The 18,863-nt window shown below is 43.0% G+C and overlaps 1 protein-coding gene across 1 annotated transcript in view; it reads left to right on the top strand.

Moving 5' to 3' along the window:
* Window positions 1-18,863, top strand: part of CLASP1 (cytoplasmic linker associated protein 1) — a 262,476-nt gene that overhangs the window by 23,631 nt on the left and 219,982 nt on the right. Inside the window, exon 2 of the mRNA XM_040619053.1 lies at window positions 9,382-9,861. Coding sequence (XP_040474987.1) covers window positions 9,667-9,861 — 195 coding nt within the window. The 5' untranslated portion in view covers window positions 9,382-9,666. The remainder of the gene's footprint in view (window positions 1-9,381; window positions 9,862-18,863) is intronic.

Raw genomic sequence — 18,863 nt, 5'->3', positions numbered from 1 at the left:
AGATTTTCCTCCCTTAGGAGATGGTAGTGCCTGATTTTTGAATAGTACTTTACTATTTGTAATTATGAAGGTAACATATATTCATTATAGAAAATACTTAGAAAATATAGAAAAGTGCAACGAAAAATCTACAATCTTATCACCAGAAATTAAGCAATGTCAGTGAATTTTTTTTCTATTCATACGGACTGCCTTTTCAGTGGAATATGGTGAACCTTCCCCTTTTATTCCATTTTGAGCATTTGCATTATATGTTATGGCTGTATTTTGTCCTGACTTCACCATAGTTAATTATTATTCATAGTGGGGTGAGTGATTGAGATAAATAGGGAGATTAACTCTGATTTTTTTCCCCCTACCGCAGAATGTTATGGTCTTGTGATCACTTGAATAATTCCAGATTTTTATGATCTTTCCCAGGAAAATAATTGTAGGCCCACCCAAGTCTCCTGATTCTTCTGTTCATAGATGATTTGTGTAGGGCTCCCTGAATGAAGGCCTCCTGACTTTGGGGCTAGAAAATGATTATTGGGCATTGTCTGTGGCCAGTCTTTCTGTTCTTTGCCTAATGGTTATTTCCAGACTTTTCGAGGCTAAGAACTCTTTTTAGTGTCCAGCATCACAGGGCTCTACAGAAGTGGAATTTCTAGTATTTGTTAATTGAGAAAAATGATCAAACTAAAAGAATTCAGCATTACTTTTTATATTATCTTTGCCCTTACAAATTTATACCTGCTTGCACCCGAGTTTGAAAAATTGTGGATATGAAGACTTACTCAGTTCATGGGTAATGTTTGGTGTGCGTATGGAAGAATGCTCAGACATTCTTGTAGTAACTGTACACTCTTATCTCAAAGGTGGGGTTAGTGTTTACAGGTTGGGAGCCGGTGCTCTGGCCTTTCCAAATTGCTGGTTTTCCTCTCACCGTCTTCTGCATTTGTGCTTTGTCCATATGTATTTGCACATTCCTTTTACCTGGAATGTTTTTTACATTCTTCCTACCCTCCAATTACTCCTACTCCCCAAGAAGAAAATGAACTCAGTTAATGATTGCCAGTGACTTTTGATTTTCAGCTCAAACAAACTTCATTCTTTTAACAAATATTTCTCAGGTGCCTTGTGTGTTACAGGCATAGTTATAGGCGTTAGGTGAACGTAATAAACAAGATCCCCGCCTTCTAAGACTGACAGTCCTGTAGGAAAACAGACAGCAAATAGGTAAACGTGCGATAGAATTATAACTTGTCATAAGTGTTTTTGAGAGAAGGGAACAGGTTGCAGTGATGGGGGCCCTCCTGTGAGTGGTCTTTGAAGGACTTGTTGAGGAGGACCTTTAAGCTGAAGCCCTGAGGCCCACAGCCAGACTACTGTAGGGATATGGACAGTGTTTAAGGCAGCAGGAAGAGCAAGAGTGAGGCCCGTGTGTACCATGAGTTCAGAGATACCCTGGAGATAACAATTTGGAAGTCATCGGTTTAAAGGCAGTTTTTAAATTCATGGCAATGGATGCTGAGTGTTTTGGAGTGAGCAAGATTAGAAGATGAGAGGCATTGGTTTCAGCCCTGTAGCAGCTCTGGAAGTAGAGCAGAGATGGTTAGAGAAACTCAAGGAGGCGCAGCCAGAAAAGTAGCAGGAAGGCGTGATCATTTGTTTTGACGAAAGTGGGAAGTTTTTCAAGCAGCATGGAGTGGCCAGCTTTAGAATGCTGCGGAGAGCTGGAGTTAGCAAAGAAGAGAAGAGTATTGCTTGGATTTGCCAGCATGGAGGTCATCTGTGATAATGATGAGCTCCAGGGGAGCAGGGGCAGGTGAAGCCCGATCGCTGGGGCTGCAGGGTGAACAGGAAGCGCATCAGTGCACCTGATGTCCTGGGAGGGAGAAGGGTGCAGGCTGCAGAGCAGGGTACATGGGCCCTTGGGGAGAAGATGGGAAAGTCATTTTGGAGAGAAGGGCGGAGCACACTTACTAGAGAACGCGAGTTGGGATGCTGGGTTGGGATACTTTGTGAAGCTGGAGATTATCAGTGTAAAATGAAACCGGTTGGCCGCGTGCGCGTGTTCCTTCAGCATGATGGACTGTTTGCTGCATGCACGAGAAAACACCTGATTAAGTATGTCAGGTTCTTCCAAGGCTTGGTCTTAACTAGGCAACTAGTAGGAAGAGAAAGTTGAGGGTAGTTTCAAGCTCTTAACACCCCTGTGGAACTGAATCCAGACTAAAAGGAAGGCCAAACTGGGAAGGCGTTTTCAGGAATTGAGGAGGCTGGGGCCATGTGCTTGAGCGTAGGAGCTGGAAGGCAGTTGTGGTTGAAAAGCTGGATTGCAGAATATGTCCGGGAACTGAGAGACGAGGAGGGGTTGCTGATACCTGAGAGCAGACACCCGGAAGTTCAAGTTCGAGGTCTGAGGTGGCTGAAGAGAGAGGGCACTGAAGGACGCTGAGGCAGGGAGGAGGGAGACGGGGAGGCTGGAGGCCCAGCGCGCCTGAACCAGTGACTGCAGGCTGACGAATGGAAGCGGGGGCCGGCTGGGAGAGTGAGTGCTCTGTCTGCACGGTGGGAGCTGCCCTGCCCCAGCCCTGAAATTCCCACTTGGATTTCCTCAGGCCACGTTTTGTCTGCTTTCTCTGCCAGCTGCAGCACCTTCTACAAACATCCTGCTCAGGACTCCTGATCGTCTTGCAGCTGTTTGCGTTTCTGTGTCTTCCTTCTTCTGGGCAATGGGCTCCTCCTCGAGGGCCTGGACAGAGCCTTACGTTGCATGATTTCCGGTCGGTGGCACAGTACGTGCTGGTCACGTCACGGGCCCAGAGGAAATGTTCACTGAACGTGTGGGCTCAGAAGTGGGGGTGCTGAGGGGGAAGGGAGAGAAAGAACAGAAGGCACAGGTAGAGTGAGAATGGAGATTTACTGCGGGCAGGGCAAGGCAGAGTGTCTTTGTAAAATTTCAGACCACATTATAAAAATCATTACAGTGCAAAAACGGTTGCTTAATGATAGAAACACACTGCTTTTGACTTAATGTGAATAACTTCTGGTAATTTCTGGCTTCCAGAGTTGGCTTTTAAAGTATTATGACTGCTTTCTGCATATTTTCTAGGGAGATTTTTGATTTGTTATTCACTTTGTTGTGCTGCTAGTTCAAGTTGTCCTTCTTGGTACTATAATACGGAATATTATTTTATTAAAGCTTCCTAAGTACTTGTGATTTGATTTCTTGTTTCCTAATCCTCTACTTCTTGTGCCCCACATGCTATAGCTATTTACCATTTTCGTGTTTCAATTATTAAGTGCCTGTACTTTGGATTTTCAGTCTGGTAGTAGAGCGTTGTAGTATAGTGTTAAGAATAAAACAGTAAGGCTAGGCAGCTCTGGTTTTCAATTACTGCCTGACATTATTAGCTTTAAAACTCTGGGCAGTTTTACTCTGAGCCTTTCTGAGTTTCACTTCTTTATCTTTGGAATGGGAATACTGATGCCCACCGATGTCACAGGTATTTCATGGTCTCACCTTAGCGTGCTTCTTCCCTCAACCATTTACAAGTGTCTTCCTCCCTCATTTGTTTATGCTTTTTGCCCCCATTAAGTTTTGTCATTTCCCCTGTTAAGTGCACCCTATTACCTGATGGGCGCGTATAGTTTTAACTTGGTCATCCCAGGCCTTCTCGGTCATCCCTTCTCTGAGTTGCCACGGCACTTATACATGCCCCTTACCTGGCGGGTGCAACGTTCTACCTGTGAAACCTAACGTGCACCCTGTGTTTGTGTTGAATTATCACACCGACAAGCTTTTTGTGCATCTTGTTTTCTCCAAGTAAGTTGGAAGCATTTTCAAGTCAAGCCATAGATTATAGTTATTTCTGTTGTATCTTCTGTAGCGAGATGTGATCTATCATGAGTCAGTAAAAGTAATTGAGACTAGCCTGGTAATGGGTAACCAGAATACAAATGTATTCATCCCATCTGTTTATCCATTTATTCATTCTGCAAACGTCCATTGAAAGTATATGTGTTAGTTAGATCGAAAAACATGACCACAACATTTTGCAGCTCCTCCTATTAATTGGTAGAATCCATTTCCTCACATTTAATCTGGGCTGGCCTTGTGACTTGCTTTGACCGCAGAATGTAGCAGAAGTGATTTGCAAGTTCCGGATTCTAGGCCTTGACAGGCCTGGCACCTTCCCCCTTTGCTACCGTGGAATGCTCTAATCACTATACAGTGAATTGCAGGCTAGGTTATTGAATAGTTAGAGGTCATATGTGGCAAGAGGCCCAGCCAGCAGCCAGCATCAGTGTGTCAGACATGTGAGCGGTGGCATTGTGGACTCTTGAACCCAGGTGAAGCGGGCAGGTGACAACAGTGGCATGAATGATCCCAGATGAGATTTGTAGAAGAACCTTCTAGCTGGACCCAGCCAACACACAGATGTATGAGAAATATTAATTTGTTTTGAACTACTAGGTAAAAATGGTCCTACTTGTAACGTCTCTTATGGAGAAGTCTAAGAGCAGGGTTTATAGTTGGTTCTGTTCTCTCCCACCCTCCCTCCATCCTCCATTGTTAATACACCTCTATAGTTGGGTACCTAAGTGCCACACAATAAATATGGTAATTAAAGGGATAGAGATAGGAGCTTTTTCCTTCTTTCTTTTTTAAGATTTTATATACTTATTTGAGAGAGTACACAAGTGGCGGGGGGGCAGCAGAGGGAGAGGGAGAAGCGGGCTCGCCTGAGGCGGGACTTCATCCCAGGACTCGGAGATCATGACCAGAGCCAAAGGCAGAGGCTTAACCGACTGAGCCACCCAGGCACCCAGGAGCTAATTTTTAAAAATGTCCTGTGCAAACTCTTTTCATTTGTCATCTTATATAATGAATGTAGAGCCAAAATTCTCCCCAGCGCCACTCAGGAAATGGCAGAGTCAAGATTGGAGGCTGGCATTCTTAACTGTGTTGTTTTTTTCATTACCTCAGGCTCTCTAATTGAGTGTTTCTTCATTCTTGTTGAAGCTGGTATTTTTTAACTTCTTCCTGTTGGTTCCTAGCAGGAGTAGGGCTATTGTTCTGGTAACCGTTGCTCTGTTAATTTCTACTTTCCTGGGTACTGTAAAGGAGAATGACTGTAGGACCATTGTCTTGACCTCTTATTGTTTTTCCCCCATAGGTATCCACCAAGATGATGTGGCAGGAAAAGGTTGGGGGACTTGGACCCTAACTACTATACTGGGGGCAGGGAATGGTGGTTATGTTGAGGAATGGAAGGGCCCTTTGCAGTTGGGGAGGAGTTATAGAGGAGTTAGGACATTTTTTTCAGAAATACCTGGAATGTGTCCCTTTTCCAGGGCCTGATACAGTAACATCTGGTGGGCTCCATGGTTTTCATGGTGAGATCTTACTAAAAGAGAACACTTAGCCTTTTAAATTAAGAGGAAGAAAGGTACTTGGCTATTCTAAGGTACCTACCTTTCCTTTTATATCATTTTTATATTTCTCTTATTTTGGAAAATGTGTGCAAGTAGAACTTTCATTTTTTTAACTTAGAAATAGTGTTATATTCTGGGGGCGCTTGGGTGGTTCAGTCGGTTAAGAAATAGTGTTATATTCTGAGTAATTTTTTTTTCTTTTTATCGAAGTATAGTTGACACATAGTGTCGCATTAGTTTCAGGTGTACGACAGTGACTCCACAAGTATGTACATTATGCTGTGCTCACCACAAGTGTAGCTGCCGTCTCTCTACATACAGTGCTGTTGATTGTATTCCCTGTGCTGTAGGTTTCAACCCCGTGACTTATTCAGTCCAATATTCTGAGGAATTTATTTTTTTCTTTAGAGAGGGAGGGAAGGGGAGGCAGAGGGAGAGGGAGAGAGAGAATCCCCAGCCAACTCCCTGTTGAGCATGGAGCCTGATGTGAGGCTCAATCTCACCACCCCGAGATCATGACCTGAGCCAAAATGAAGAGTCAGACGCTTAACCGACTGAGCCACCCAGGTGCCCTCTGAGTAATTTCTAACATTAGTACTGCTGTCAAGGAGTCACTTGTGCGATGCCACTCTCCTGAATGATGATTTCAGAACTGATGTGAAGAGGTGCTGTGCTGGTTTCTTAAGCTCTCTCTGGGCCGAGGGCTGAGTCCTGTTTACTCTTGGGTCCCAGTGCCTTCCAGTAATGCCTTACACATAACAGACCTGGTTTTTGTTTGGTCCAGCCACAGGTAACCTCTGGGAACGCAGGTTCCAGGTTAACTTTAGACCCGTTTCCTTGTTGTGCTTTTCCCTGGTAGAGAGCCTGGGCAGGATGTGGGTGGAAGGAAGAAAATTTTACCTCCTCCTCCTGTTTGTTTATATTCTATTTTCTGCATTTTTTAATGTAACGTTTTTACAATTCTGTTGCTATATGAAATTTTGCTGGTATTGTTGTTTGTTTAGAAAATTCTTGGGGGTACAGGGAAAAGGATACATATTTATTTACTTGGATTGCTAAAAATATCTCTGAAAGGATACACAGGAAACTAGGGATGTTATTTGCTTTTAGGCAGGGAAACCAGGCGACTGGGGGGCAGGAGTGGGAGGGAGATTTTGCACTGTTGTATCTCGTGAATTGGGACCATGTGATTGATATTCCTTGAATACCTTTGAAAGCAGAGATGGAGAAAATGCTCAAGAGCATAGGAAAAAGGTACCCCAAAAATACAGTTTAGTAAAAATAAATATGAGAGGATTATCAGTTACTTTTTTTTTTTTTTAATTTAATTTAAGGAGAAAAGAGAGAACCCAGTCTGCTTAACGCCTAGGGGCTTCCAGTGTCTTTCATTCTGCGGGTTTTGTGCATAGGAATTTGTGACCTGCTTTTGAGTATGTTAAGCCTCTGTTGCATAGCTGCCTTCAAGAAGCATATACTTTTATTTGTTAGAAATCTTAGACAATTCTAATTGAAGGGGAGCTTTTTATATAATACATATTTTAAAAATTACAGTAGAGACTTGAATGAATGGGATCGCTCCTTTCCTAGCAGTGGAGACTTTGTTCTCTTGCCTCTTGCTTCCTACCTGAGCACGAAGTCTGACCTCCTTTCCCTGAATGAGAGCAGAACTAGGCCAGACTTATAATCACAAAGGTTTGAAAGCGGGGAAAGGAAACTAATTGGCCATGCGACCTTGGAAAATTACTTACCTCAGTTTCTTTATCTGTAAAATAGGGATTTCAATACCTACTTTATACAGTTGGTTGGAGAATTAAAGATAATGGATATAAATCATCTAGCATGGGACTTGATACCTCAAGTAAATGCTTAAAAGCTGTGTGATTATTATCATTATTGGTTAGTGTCTGTTGATTTTAGGCCCCTTGAAGGAGTAAAGGGTAGGAGATTCTTTTCACTGAGAATGAAAGATAGATGTTTAGGGGAAGGCGGAGTACATCTGTTATCTGTCAGTGTATAACCAAACACCACAAACTTAGTGGCTTAAAACAACAATGAAATATTATTTCTCATAATTCCATGGTTTGGCTGGGTAGTTTTTTTGCTCGTCTCTTTAGACTTCTTTGTGTAGCTGCAGTCAGATGATGACTGAAAGGGCTAAGTGGTCCCCGATGGACTCACTCACAAGTCCGGCAGTGCTGCTGGCTACTGGTTGGGGCGTGTTGGTTCTCTTCCACATGGCTTCTCGGGTTCCAGGTTCCAGAAGCTTCCTCACTGTGTGGCAGGCCCAGGGCGGCATTCTAAGAGGCCGAGCTGCAGTGCTTGCCTATCAAGTCTCTGCTTCCTTTTGCAGTTGCTGATTTTCCACTGGCCAAAGCAGGTCACAGGGCCAACCTCAGGTCACTGTGGGAGGGAGCTAAGCCCTCCTTGGTGGGGGAAAGAAACAAAGAATTTGTGGCCATTTTTAATCCACTACAAGCCCACCCTTGTTTGATGTGCTTCTTGGGCTAATAATGGGGCCAAGAAAGAAAAGATTCTGTTAGTTTATCCAGTTTTCCTATATCACTGATGCCTACTTTAGACCAGCATGGGAGCTGATTAAGGAACTGGGGCTATTTTGTTTGGACTAAAAATTGGAATGAAGGGTAATAGCTGCTTTTATGTATTTGAAGATCCTTCTTACGAAGGAGGGACCAGTTTCAGGGTATGGAAGTGACTGGAAAGCAGCTCTCTCCTCTGCTATGTGAGGTAGTGAGTCTTCTCAAATGCTGTCCTGCCCCCAGCCCCATGCATGTAGAAGACGGGTAATCGTGTGTCAGGGGCTTTTGAAGGAGGGTCTTTCTCATTGAATGACTCGACTTAAATGATTCCTGTTGGTGTCAGAAGTCTCTGATTCTGGAATTCAGGAAGTGCACTGTGCTCTTTATCCTGGGGATAGGGATAGATGAGGTGATGTTAGAAAGGGGCAGAATTCCTCTGCACAGACTTGTAATTTTACTTGATGTATAAGTTCATATTTACCTGCTAGAACCCCTGAGAGCTGGGATTGACTGGTGGTGTGAGGAACAGTTCTATTTAGTACAACGTCAGGGAGGTGCTGCATCTTGAAGACATGTTTTCTGTGAGTCTTCTTAGGTTAGAATGAAAAGACTCAAGAGAAGAAATTGAAGTTAGAAAGAGATGGGTACAATTTCTCCAGCAGCTACAGATTAACTATTCAGTTTACTGAGTTTGTCTAATGAAAACAATTTTGGTACAACTTTCCCGTAACATGATCTTGAGATCTCCTGATTTTATATATAACAGAACACCAGGTCCGAATGGTGCCATTGTCAGCTGAGAATCCTGTCCATAAGTGATCAGCATGTGAGCTTGTTCCCATTTCTCCCTCCATCATTTCCTCTTCTTTGTTGGGGGGAGGAGGAGGCAGGGACGACTGTTCCCTCTGTTGTCAAGCTACTGAGCAAGAAGTCTGATGGATGTGCTGTCTTTGGTTCATGTTACCAGGCTGGCCACCTTGGTCATTGGTGTTTCTGTGGAGCCTGCGGCATTTCCAGCACTGGGGTGTTTTTGTTTTTTCTTTTTTTTAGAAAACTCAGAGTAAAGCAATAAGCTACAGTACCTCCAGTGATTCACACGCAGAGTGGTGTTAGGTTTTTGGTGGGAAGCAAAATTAAGCTCCAAATAAATATGCTGGCTGAAGCAGAAGATTGCTTTCCTGACTGGCTCATTTACAAGCTGGAAAGTTGTGAAAAACATCAACCTACCAACTGTGTAGCTCGTTGGCTCTTTGCTTTGGGCTTCCATGTTCTTCCTGGTAAAAATAATAATTATGTTATTCTGATATGGTTGCCAAGTGTTCATGCTTCTCACTCCACTTGTGATTATAAATGATTCTGCAACGCAAATTGCTTTGTCTTTGATTTAATGTTTCATAACATTTGGATGTTATGTTATCAGAATGGACTGCTGAATTATGAAGAATTTCAGACCCAATAGTGGAACCTCACTCGGCCACTCACTCCTTTATCTCCTACTAGTTATTTAAATTGGACTTTTAATATCCTGCCAGCTGCTCTTCAGACACACATGGTGCATTGTTGCCATTCCCCGGATTGCATCTTTGAAACACAGGCTCTTAGTAACTTTCAGCAAACAAAGAGGCAACCTCCCGGGTACATTTACTGGGAGGGTGTCACCCTGACTGCCCTCTAGCTTCTGCTGGATCTGGATTTGAATTCCACCATGGAGCCGCGCATGGAGTCCTGCCTGGCACAGGTGTTGCAGAAGGATGTGGGCAAACGACTGCAGGTTGGCCAAGAACTTATAGACTATTTCTCAGACAAACAGAAGTCTGCTGACCTTGAACATGACCAGACCATGTTAGATAAACTTGTGGATGGGCTTGCTACCTCTTGGGTGAACTCTAGCAATTACAAGGTAAGCTGTGGTTTAGAAGGCACTCCTGTAGGTGGTTGGTCTGCCTCGGTGGGTCAGAATTGGTCCTTAGGAAAAAGACTCCTTTGGGACCAATCAACATGATTCCTTGGTTTCCAGTAAGACACTTGCTCAGGTTGTGGCTTTTGGATGTTTCATCCTGGAGCAAGTAGGGTTTTCTTTAATTCTTGTTGGAGATCGAAAAATCCTTATGCTTTAGCACTTTGAGAGAAGGCCAAGTGAACAGATAAAGAGAGGCTTTTATGTCAGAAAGTTTATAATCATTTGTAGCCTTAAAGTTAAAGTGAATGTTCTATCTTGCACTGAAAGGGTCATGAAATGTTGGTGAGTGGCCCTTCATGAATAGCAAACGTCTTCACTGGTTTCCTGTGGGGGATGGAATTGGCGATAGTGTGTGGAGCATTTTACCGTCAGGTCACTGTTTTGAAGTCGGCCTAGGTACCTGGCCAGAAATTGTATGGGTTGCCAAGGACTCTTCTGTGACTTGTGTATCATGGCCTGGAGGATATCCTTCAGGTTCTAAAGATTGAGGTGGGTTGTGTGCCTTTGGTGGGTAGGGGGTGCAGGTGGGGGTCCCAAGACCCAAATGAGTTTTGAAGGTTGACCATTTTACCATTCAAGGATTGAGCTTTCGTGACTAAAAACTGGACTGGACTTGTACTGCAGAGGTGTCATCCTCTCTGCCTGTCCCCCTCCCCTCTCTTTGGGGCAAGATTGGGATGGAAGAGTAGGACTTTGGCATGACTCCTAATAGGTGCTATAGAAACTGGGAAAGCGGCTCACAGGAAACAGAATCTCTTGTGCTTTTCATTGGCTCAGTCTTCTGAGATTGATTTGGACTTGGAAACTGGTGTCTACAAGATTTGGGACTGAGGTAATATGGATGTTAAATAGGTAACGTAGATGTTAAATAGGTAACACAGAGAGTCTGCTATACCGTGTGAGCTCTCTTAACCTCTAATGGCTTCGGCTTCAGGCTTCAGTTCCCTCAGCTACAGTGTTGGGATAACTGAGTTATTATGAGCACTAAGTGAGACAGTGTATGTTCATGGGAATACAAGCTGGTGCAGCCACTGTGGAAAACAGTATGGAGGTCCCTTAAGAAGTTGAAAATGGAGCTACCCTATGACCCATCAATTGCACTATTAGGTATTTATCCCAAAGATACAAACACAGTGATCCGAAGGGGCAGCTGCAGCCCAGTGTTTGTAGTAGTGATGTCTAAATAGCAAACTATGGAAGGAGCTCAGATGTCCGTCGACAGATGAATAGATAAAGAAGCTGTGGTATATATATACAATGGAATACTACTCAGCCATCAAAAATTGAAATCTTGCCATTTGCAATGACATGGATGGAACTAGAGGGTATTATGCTAAGGGAAATAAGTCAATCAGAGAAAGACAATTATATGATTTTACTCATATGTGGAATTTAAGAACCAAACGGGAATACAGGGGAAGGGAGGAAAAAATACAATAAGACGAAACCAGAGAGGGAGATGGCCCATAGAGACTCTTAATCATAGGAAACAAACTGAGGGTTTCTGGAGGTGAGAGGGTGGAGGGATGGGGTAACTGAGTGATGGACATTAAGGAGGGCATGTGATGTAATGAGCACTGGGTATTACATAAGACTGATGAATCACTGACCTCTACCTCTGTAACTAATAATACACTATATGTTAATTAATTGAATTTAAATAAAAAATAAAGTGCATATCTAAACAACAACAAGAAAAGATAAATGAGGTGGCGTATCTATCTAGTTGTCCCACGCTTGCCCCATAACAAGCATTGGGATATTAGCAGTTGTTATCAAGACTGGTTCCTGTCTTTGAGGAGCCCCTAGTCCAGGGCGAGTGGGGAGGGAGAGCACTGATCAACAAGCCAAGGGTTACAGTATAGTATAGTGGGAGCAGTAGCAGAGACTCACAGAATTTGGTGGGAAGCCAGAAGAACATGAGAACACTGCCTGGAGGAATCCAAGGTTTGAAGATTGGGTAGTTTTTTCCTGAAGTGTGAAAGATTAAGACTTGACCCTTCTCGAAGTAATTTCTAAGGAAAGCAGCTTGGTGTGAAGAAGTCAGGAAGACAGGTTTTGCTACTGAGTTGCATGTGATCATGGACCAGTCGCTTTACCTGTCTGTGCAATGCTGGTGTTTGACCAGATAACGGGAGTCTCCAAGCTCTAATATCTTATACAGCTTCATACTGGTGACTTTACAATCGGGGCCATGTCGCATAGTTCTAATGTTGCACAGTGCTGAGCACCCCTTCTTTATAAGCTCTTCAGTGTGGTGACATCGAGCCCTGTGCGTACCTGGAGCCTGGAGCCTGGAACATAGAAGGTGCTCAGCGAATGCTGGTTCCATGAGTGAACTCAGGCACTTAGACTGTTGGGCAAGTAGTCCTGGTAGCTTTACCAAAATCTGGAAACTTACTTTTTAGGGCCCCCCCTCCTTTTTAAAGATTTATTCATATGAGAGAGAAAGCACAAGGAGGGGGAGCATCAGAAGGAGAAGGAGAAGCAGACTCCCCGCTAAGCAGGGAGCCTGACGCAGGGCTTGATCCCAGGACCCTGAGATCATGACCTGAGCCGAAGGCAGTCACTTGACTGACTGAGCCACCCAGATGCCCCCCCCCCACTTTAATCACAGATCAGGATTTCTCATTAGAGCCTCAGGTGCGTTTTATGTTTTATTTGACATGTTTTCTATATTATGGATTGAAAGGATTCACTTTGTGTTAAAACTTTGCAGCTTGGCTTCTTGATTTTTTTTTTTTTTATTAAGGACTAAAATGGCGAAAAGGGAAACAATTTTAGGCTTTCAAAACAGTAGTACTTGGATATTGTTATTCCTTAACAGAGAATATAGATGAATGTCAACGCAATGTCTTATTTAAAAAAATAGTTGGCTGGGGCTTGAATCATTTTACATTTGATTATTTCTTAACTTGGTAAACAAATTTGTATTTGGTATTAATTGCAGTTTAACAGCTACCCTTTATTGCTTAGTTACTATGTTTTCAGGATATTACCTGTCTTATCTCATTTAATTTTTGCAATGCCCCTGCAAGGTAGGTGGTGGTACCCTGATTTTATACATGAGATAACTGAGATCACCCAGAATTATGAGAACCTTCAGAACAGGGTCTGCAAACTTTCTTGAAGGCCGTGTCATAAATATTTAAGGCTCGGTGGGCCGTATGGATTTTTCGCAGATATTTAACAAATTCGGGCCATTCTAGTGCAAAAGCATCCACAGGCCACGCACAAATGAGTATGGCTGTGTTCCAAAACAGCTTAATTTATAGAAATGTGGAGGACCAGTTTGGCTCATGGACTGTAGTTTTCCAGCCCCCAAACTAGAACATTGTACACCTACTATGTGTAAATACTTTTCCTTCTTTTCTTCCTTTCTTTTTCTTTCTTTCTTTTTCTTTCTTTCTTTCTTTCTTTCTTTCTTTCTTTCTTTCTTTCTTTCTTTCTTTCTTTCTTTCTTCCTTCCTTCCTTCCTTCCTTCCTTCCTTCCTTCCTTCCTTCCTTCCTTCCTTCCTGGGAGAGAGAGAGAGAAAGCATGGTGGGGAGGGGCAGAGAGAGAGAGAATCTTAAGCAGGCTCTACACCCAATGTGATGCCCGACATGGGGCTTGATCTCATGACCCTGAGATCATGACCTGAGCCAAAACCAAGAGTTGGACATTTAACTGAGCCACCCAGGTGCCCCCGTAAGTACTTTTCCTTTAGTGGTGGGAACATTCATGATTCATCTGGCAGAAGAGTAAGGCTTATAATTTGCATGTGACTTTTGGGATGGGGAGAGCTACTGGTATAGGTTAAATAGAGTATGGTTTGTTTTTGGAGCACCTTATCTGAATTTTGAGAAATCTTGCCGTTTTTAGCCCTCTCTCATTCAGACTCATACTACAATCAATTTGCATTCTGTTAGCCTGTCACAGATCATCTACTGTGAGTTGGCTTTGAACTTTCTTGTATAATAGAAGTCATCTTGGGGATTGAGGAATCAGTTATTCAAAGAAGGCCCTCGTATGTCAGAACACCAGAGGGCTACACCTTGGGGTGCTGTTCAACCTGGAAGCACTTAGTAAGTATTCTTTGTTGTCCCAGTGACTGCGGGAGACACAGAGGAGAGGGGAGAATCTTCTTGTGCATGAGGATTCTTTTCCAGTAACTCAGACATTAAAAGTAAACCCCTGAATTTTGAATATGGTTGCCCTCCTTGATCTGGTCTCTTCGTTTATTAAAACTTGAAGAACAAGGATGGTGGAGTAGATTTTTGTATGTACCTCCAGCCACTCTTGTGTCCCCCCCCCTTTCTATAGATGAGAAGGGATAAAAGGAGATCAGTCTGATCCAGAGAGGCTGCCTGGGCTCCCGCAGCTGGAGGGAGTTGAGGGACACTGATGCTGTGCAGCTTTGCCAGTGGATGATCCTTCTGTTCAGCCAGGCGGTGCAGTACCACGCGGCCCCACGCACCCTTACAGTGTAGGCACCTGCACATTTAGTGGGCTCAGCGCGGACCAGGTGCTTTTCATGAGCATAGTCCCAGAATCCTTTCTCCACAGTTCCAAAATCCCTGAAGCCCCCAAACCTCGTGTTTTTGTTTGTCCTTTGACCCACAGGGAACTGACATGAAACTACTTGGACTCCTTACTTACCTGCTCAGGACATGTTTCACCACATAGGTATTCATATATTTGATTGTGGGTTGTTGCCCCAGATTTTGTTCAATATATATATATTCTCCACCCCCTCTCTCTATAGATTCTGTTCTCTATGTATGTTTCCTATCCTAGGTATGTAACTGTGTGCACTATACTTTTGTAAAACCTGAAAAATTTGGTATTCCAGAACACATCTGGCTGCCAGAGTTTTGGATAAGTGATTGTGGACCCGTATTTAGTATTGGAGAATAATAATGATAACCCATGGTTATGGGACATTTACTGTGTACCAGAAATTGTGCTAAATATGAGTTCATTTTTACCTTCTTTTTTTTTTTTTTTTTTTTTTTTTTTTTAAAGATTTTATTTATTTATTTGATGGAGAGAGAGACAGCCAGCGAGAGAGGGAACACAAGCAGGGGGAGTGGGAGAGGAAGAAGCAGGCTCCAAGAGGAGGAGCCTGATGTGGGACTCGATCCCAGATCGCCGGGATCACGCCCTGAGCCGAAGGCAGACGCTTAACGACTGAGCCACCCAGGCGCCCCTCATTTTTACCTTCTAATTACTGTATGGGGTAGATGGTGTTCTATCATTGTACAGATGAGGAGACTGATGCTCAGGTTAAGTCAAGTGACTTGTTCAAGGTGACAGAGCTAGGAACTAAGGTTTTTGGGACGTGACCCCAGGTGTTTATGCAACAGCGAAAGTTAATTAAGCACTTATGATGTGCCAGATACTGCACTGGGGGCAGGGTGTCCAGTGAGGACAATTGGGCCCAGTCCCCGCCCTGACCATGACTACCAGTACCCGGGCAGTCTACCTCTAAATCTGGGATGTGTGGACTTCATCCCGGTGCACTCTTGTCTCAAGGTGCGTGCCACGCTGCTTTGTATATGAAATTTGTAGGTTCTCTGTTAACCTAGGGCTTCCTTTTTCTCTGTCCTAATGGTCCTTATGGTCTAACTGGGTTGGGGGTGGGGGAAGGCAGGTAAGGCAGGTGAGAGGACAGTGCACAATGTTAGGATAGGGTATCGTTTACCGTTAAATTGCATCATAGGGTGTCTATAAATGTTGTAGAGTGGAGACAAAGAAAAAAAATGCTAGAGTTTGTTAGTTGGAGAGGCCGAGATGGAGAGGTAATTACATAGGGTCATGAAGAATCAAAAGGAATGAGTTCCTAAAGGTTCAGAGAAGCCTGTTTTCCTTTCTTGTTTCTCCTTCTGGGCAGGACCATCTCTTGCAGACGTAGAAGATTTAGTCTTTCCTTAAGCCTCTTTACAGAGCACAGTGTTTACCTCTGCCCTGGATCAGGTGCCCTTTATGGGCGGGAGGGAAGGTGTGACAGATAAGGGAGGTTCTTCTCATTCCCCTGGCCTCTATCTCCACAACATTGGCTTTCATTGAGGTTTTTATTTCCCCCCTTGTGTCCTTGAGAGGAGAGCCAGAAAAGATTATTAGATTCAGATGAAGTGACTTCTGTTTCTTTTTCTGGCAGTCCAGTCGGTGCTGCCATCAAGCCGTGCCTCCTTTCAGAGGCTGTTCATTTTTTCCCTGCAGTGTTGTCCAGTGGTTACAAGAGCCGCTTTTCTCTGGGTATATTTGATTGATTGATTGATTGATTGATTGAAGCATTTACATTTTATGAAACATTTATTTATTTAAAAAAGCTTTTGAGTATAGTTGGCATACAATGCTACATTCATTTCAGGTGCACAATATGGTGATTTAACTTCCCTATACGTTATGCTGTGCTCCCCACAAGTGTAGCTAACGTCTGTCCCCATGCAACAGTATTACAGTATCATGGACTATATTCCCCATGAATGCCTTTTATGCCAATGATTTATTCTTTTCCATAACTAGAAGTCTGTACCTTCCACTCCTCTTCACCCATTTTGCTCATCCCTGCACCCCACCACGCTTCTGGCAATCATTCATTCATTCATTTATTTATTATTTTATTTTATTTTATTTTATTTTATTTTATTTATTTTATTTTATTTTAATTCCAGTGTAGTCAACATAGTGTTATACTGGTTTCAGGTGTACAATGTGGTGGTTCAACTGTTCCATGTGTTACTCAGTCCTTATCAAAATAAGTGTATTTTTAATCCTCTCTGGGTATATTTTAAAAAGATAGATGTCTCTGTTGTAAGTAAAAAATCTATAGTGAGTGGTACTAAGCAAAAGTAAAAACACCTCAGGAAAAGTTATTTCAAGAAAATTTCTGGGGCTTCTGGGTGGCACAGTCTGACAAGCACAGTCTGGTAAGCGTCTGACTCTTGATTTTGACCAGGTCATGATCTCAGGATCCCTAAGATCAAGCCCCGCATCCGGCTCTCCACTCAGTGGTGAGTCTGCTTGTCTGTATTCCTCTGTGATCTCTCTTGCTTTCACTCTCTCAAAAGTAAATAAACTCTTAAAAAAAAAAAGAGAGAGAAAAAAATTCTGTGGATTGTTGAGTAAAAATGGAATGCTTGATGGATGTAATTAATAGCATTTCTTCCTAAATACATGTTTATATAAATGCAAGAGCATCAAAGTATATTGGAAATAATTCAGATTTGAATATGAACAGTCTGGATTCCAGTCCTGACTCTGCCACTTCGACTTTTGAGCAGGTAACTCTCCTCATCTGTAAAATGGGTGTGCGGTGATACCTACTACACAGCATTATCGTGCGGATTCAGTGAGCCGGTATACATAAGGTGCCAGTCATGCTTCACACTGTAGCATGTGGTCAGTGAAAGGAAGGTAATGGAGATATTATGGACTTACTGGTTAGCTCTGCCGTGGGGCTGAGGTTGCATCCCTTCCTGTAATCCTTGTTGGCCTGGGCCTGGTACAGAGGCCTCGGATCTTTTGTAGTAAGATACAAATCCTTGAGTTGCTGCACTGTTGATAAAGAGCAGAGCAGCTGCTGGCCGAGAATTCTAAGGGTGAGTTTAAAACCTACCCGTAACCCAAGGAACAAATAATCCAATCAAGAAATGGGCAGAAGACGTGAACAGACATTTCTGCAAAGAAGACATCCAAATAGCCAACAGACACATGAAAAAGTGCTCAACATCACTCCGCATCAGGGAAATACAAATCAAAAACACAACGAGACACCACCTCACACCAGTCAGAATGGCTAAAATTAACAAGTCAGGAAACAACAGATGTTGGCGGGGATGCGGAGAAAGGGGAACCCTCCTACATTGTTGGTGGGAATGCAGGATGGTGCAGCCACTCTGAAAAACAGTATGGAGGTTCCTCAAAAAGTTGAAAATAGAGCTACCCTACGATGCAGCAATTGCACTACTGGTATTTACTCCAAAGATACAAAAGTAGTGATCCAAAGGGGCACCTGCACCCCAGTGTTTATAGCAGCAATGTCCACAATAGCCAAACTATGGAAACAACCCAGATGTCCATAGACAGATGAATGGATAAAGAAGTGTTGTGTATATATATATATACACACACACACACACACACACACACACACACAATGGAATATTATGCAGCCATCAAAAATGAAAACCTTGCTATTTGTAACGACGTGGATGGAACTAGAGGGTATTATGCTAAGCAAAGTAAGTCAATCAGAGAAAGTCAGTTATCATATGATCTCACTGATATGTGGAATTTGAGAAACAAGGCAGAAGATCATAGAGGAAGAGAGGAAAAAATGAAACAAGATGAAACCAGAGTGGGAGACAAACCATAAGAGACTCTTAATCTCAGGAAACAAACTGAGGGTTGCTGGAGAGGAGGGGGGTGGGAGGGATGGGGTGGCTGGGTGATGAACACTGGGGAGCGTATGTGTTGTGGGGAGTGCTGTGTATTGTATAAAACTAATGAATCACAGACCTGTTCCTCTGAAACAAATAATACATTATATGTTAATTTTAAAAAAGCCAAAAAAAAAATAAAATAAAATACATTCTGGATTCTAAAAAACAAACAAACAAAAATAAAACAAAACTGGCATTACACAATTAAAAAAAAAACCTACCTGTAAAACCAATCCATTGGTTGAGGACCCCTGTTCAAGGAGGGCTTCAATTGCTCTTCTAATTTTTAATAGTTTGTTTTAGAAAGCTAAAATTTAAATAAGGGTACATATAATAGAAGAAATCCTAAACTGAGTGTCAAAACAGAAAAAGAAACAGCTGGGGTGAGAAGGTGGAGCCGACAATGAGGCGGATGAATCAGTAAGCCACAGCTACTGTTGACTAATACAATAGCTAACAGTAAGTGCCCATTATGTGCCAGAAACTGTTACATGCTTTCCATTGGCTGCCTTATT

Source organism: Ursus maritimus, unplaced genomic scaffold, assembly GCF_017311325.1.
Source record: "Ursus maritimus isolate PB19 unplaced genomic scaffold, ASM1731132v1 scaffold_1, whole genome shotgun sequence".
Classification (NCBI taxonomy): Eukaryota; Metazoa; Chordata; class Mammalia; order Carnivora; family Ursidae; genus Ursus; species Ursus maritimus.
The sequence above is the reverse complement of the archived record's forward strand: the minus strand, read 5'-3'. Positions and strand labels throughout refer to the sequence as shown.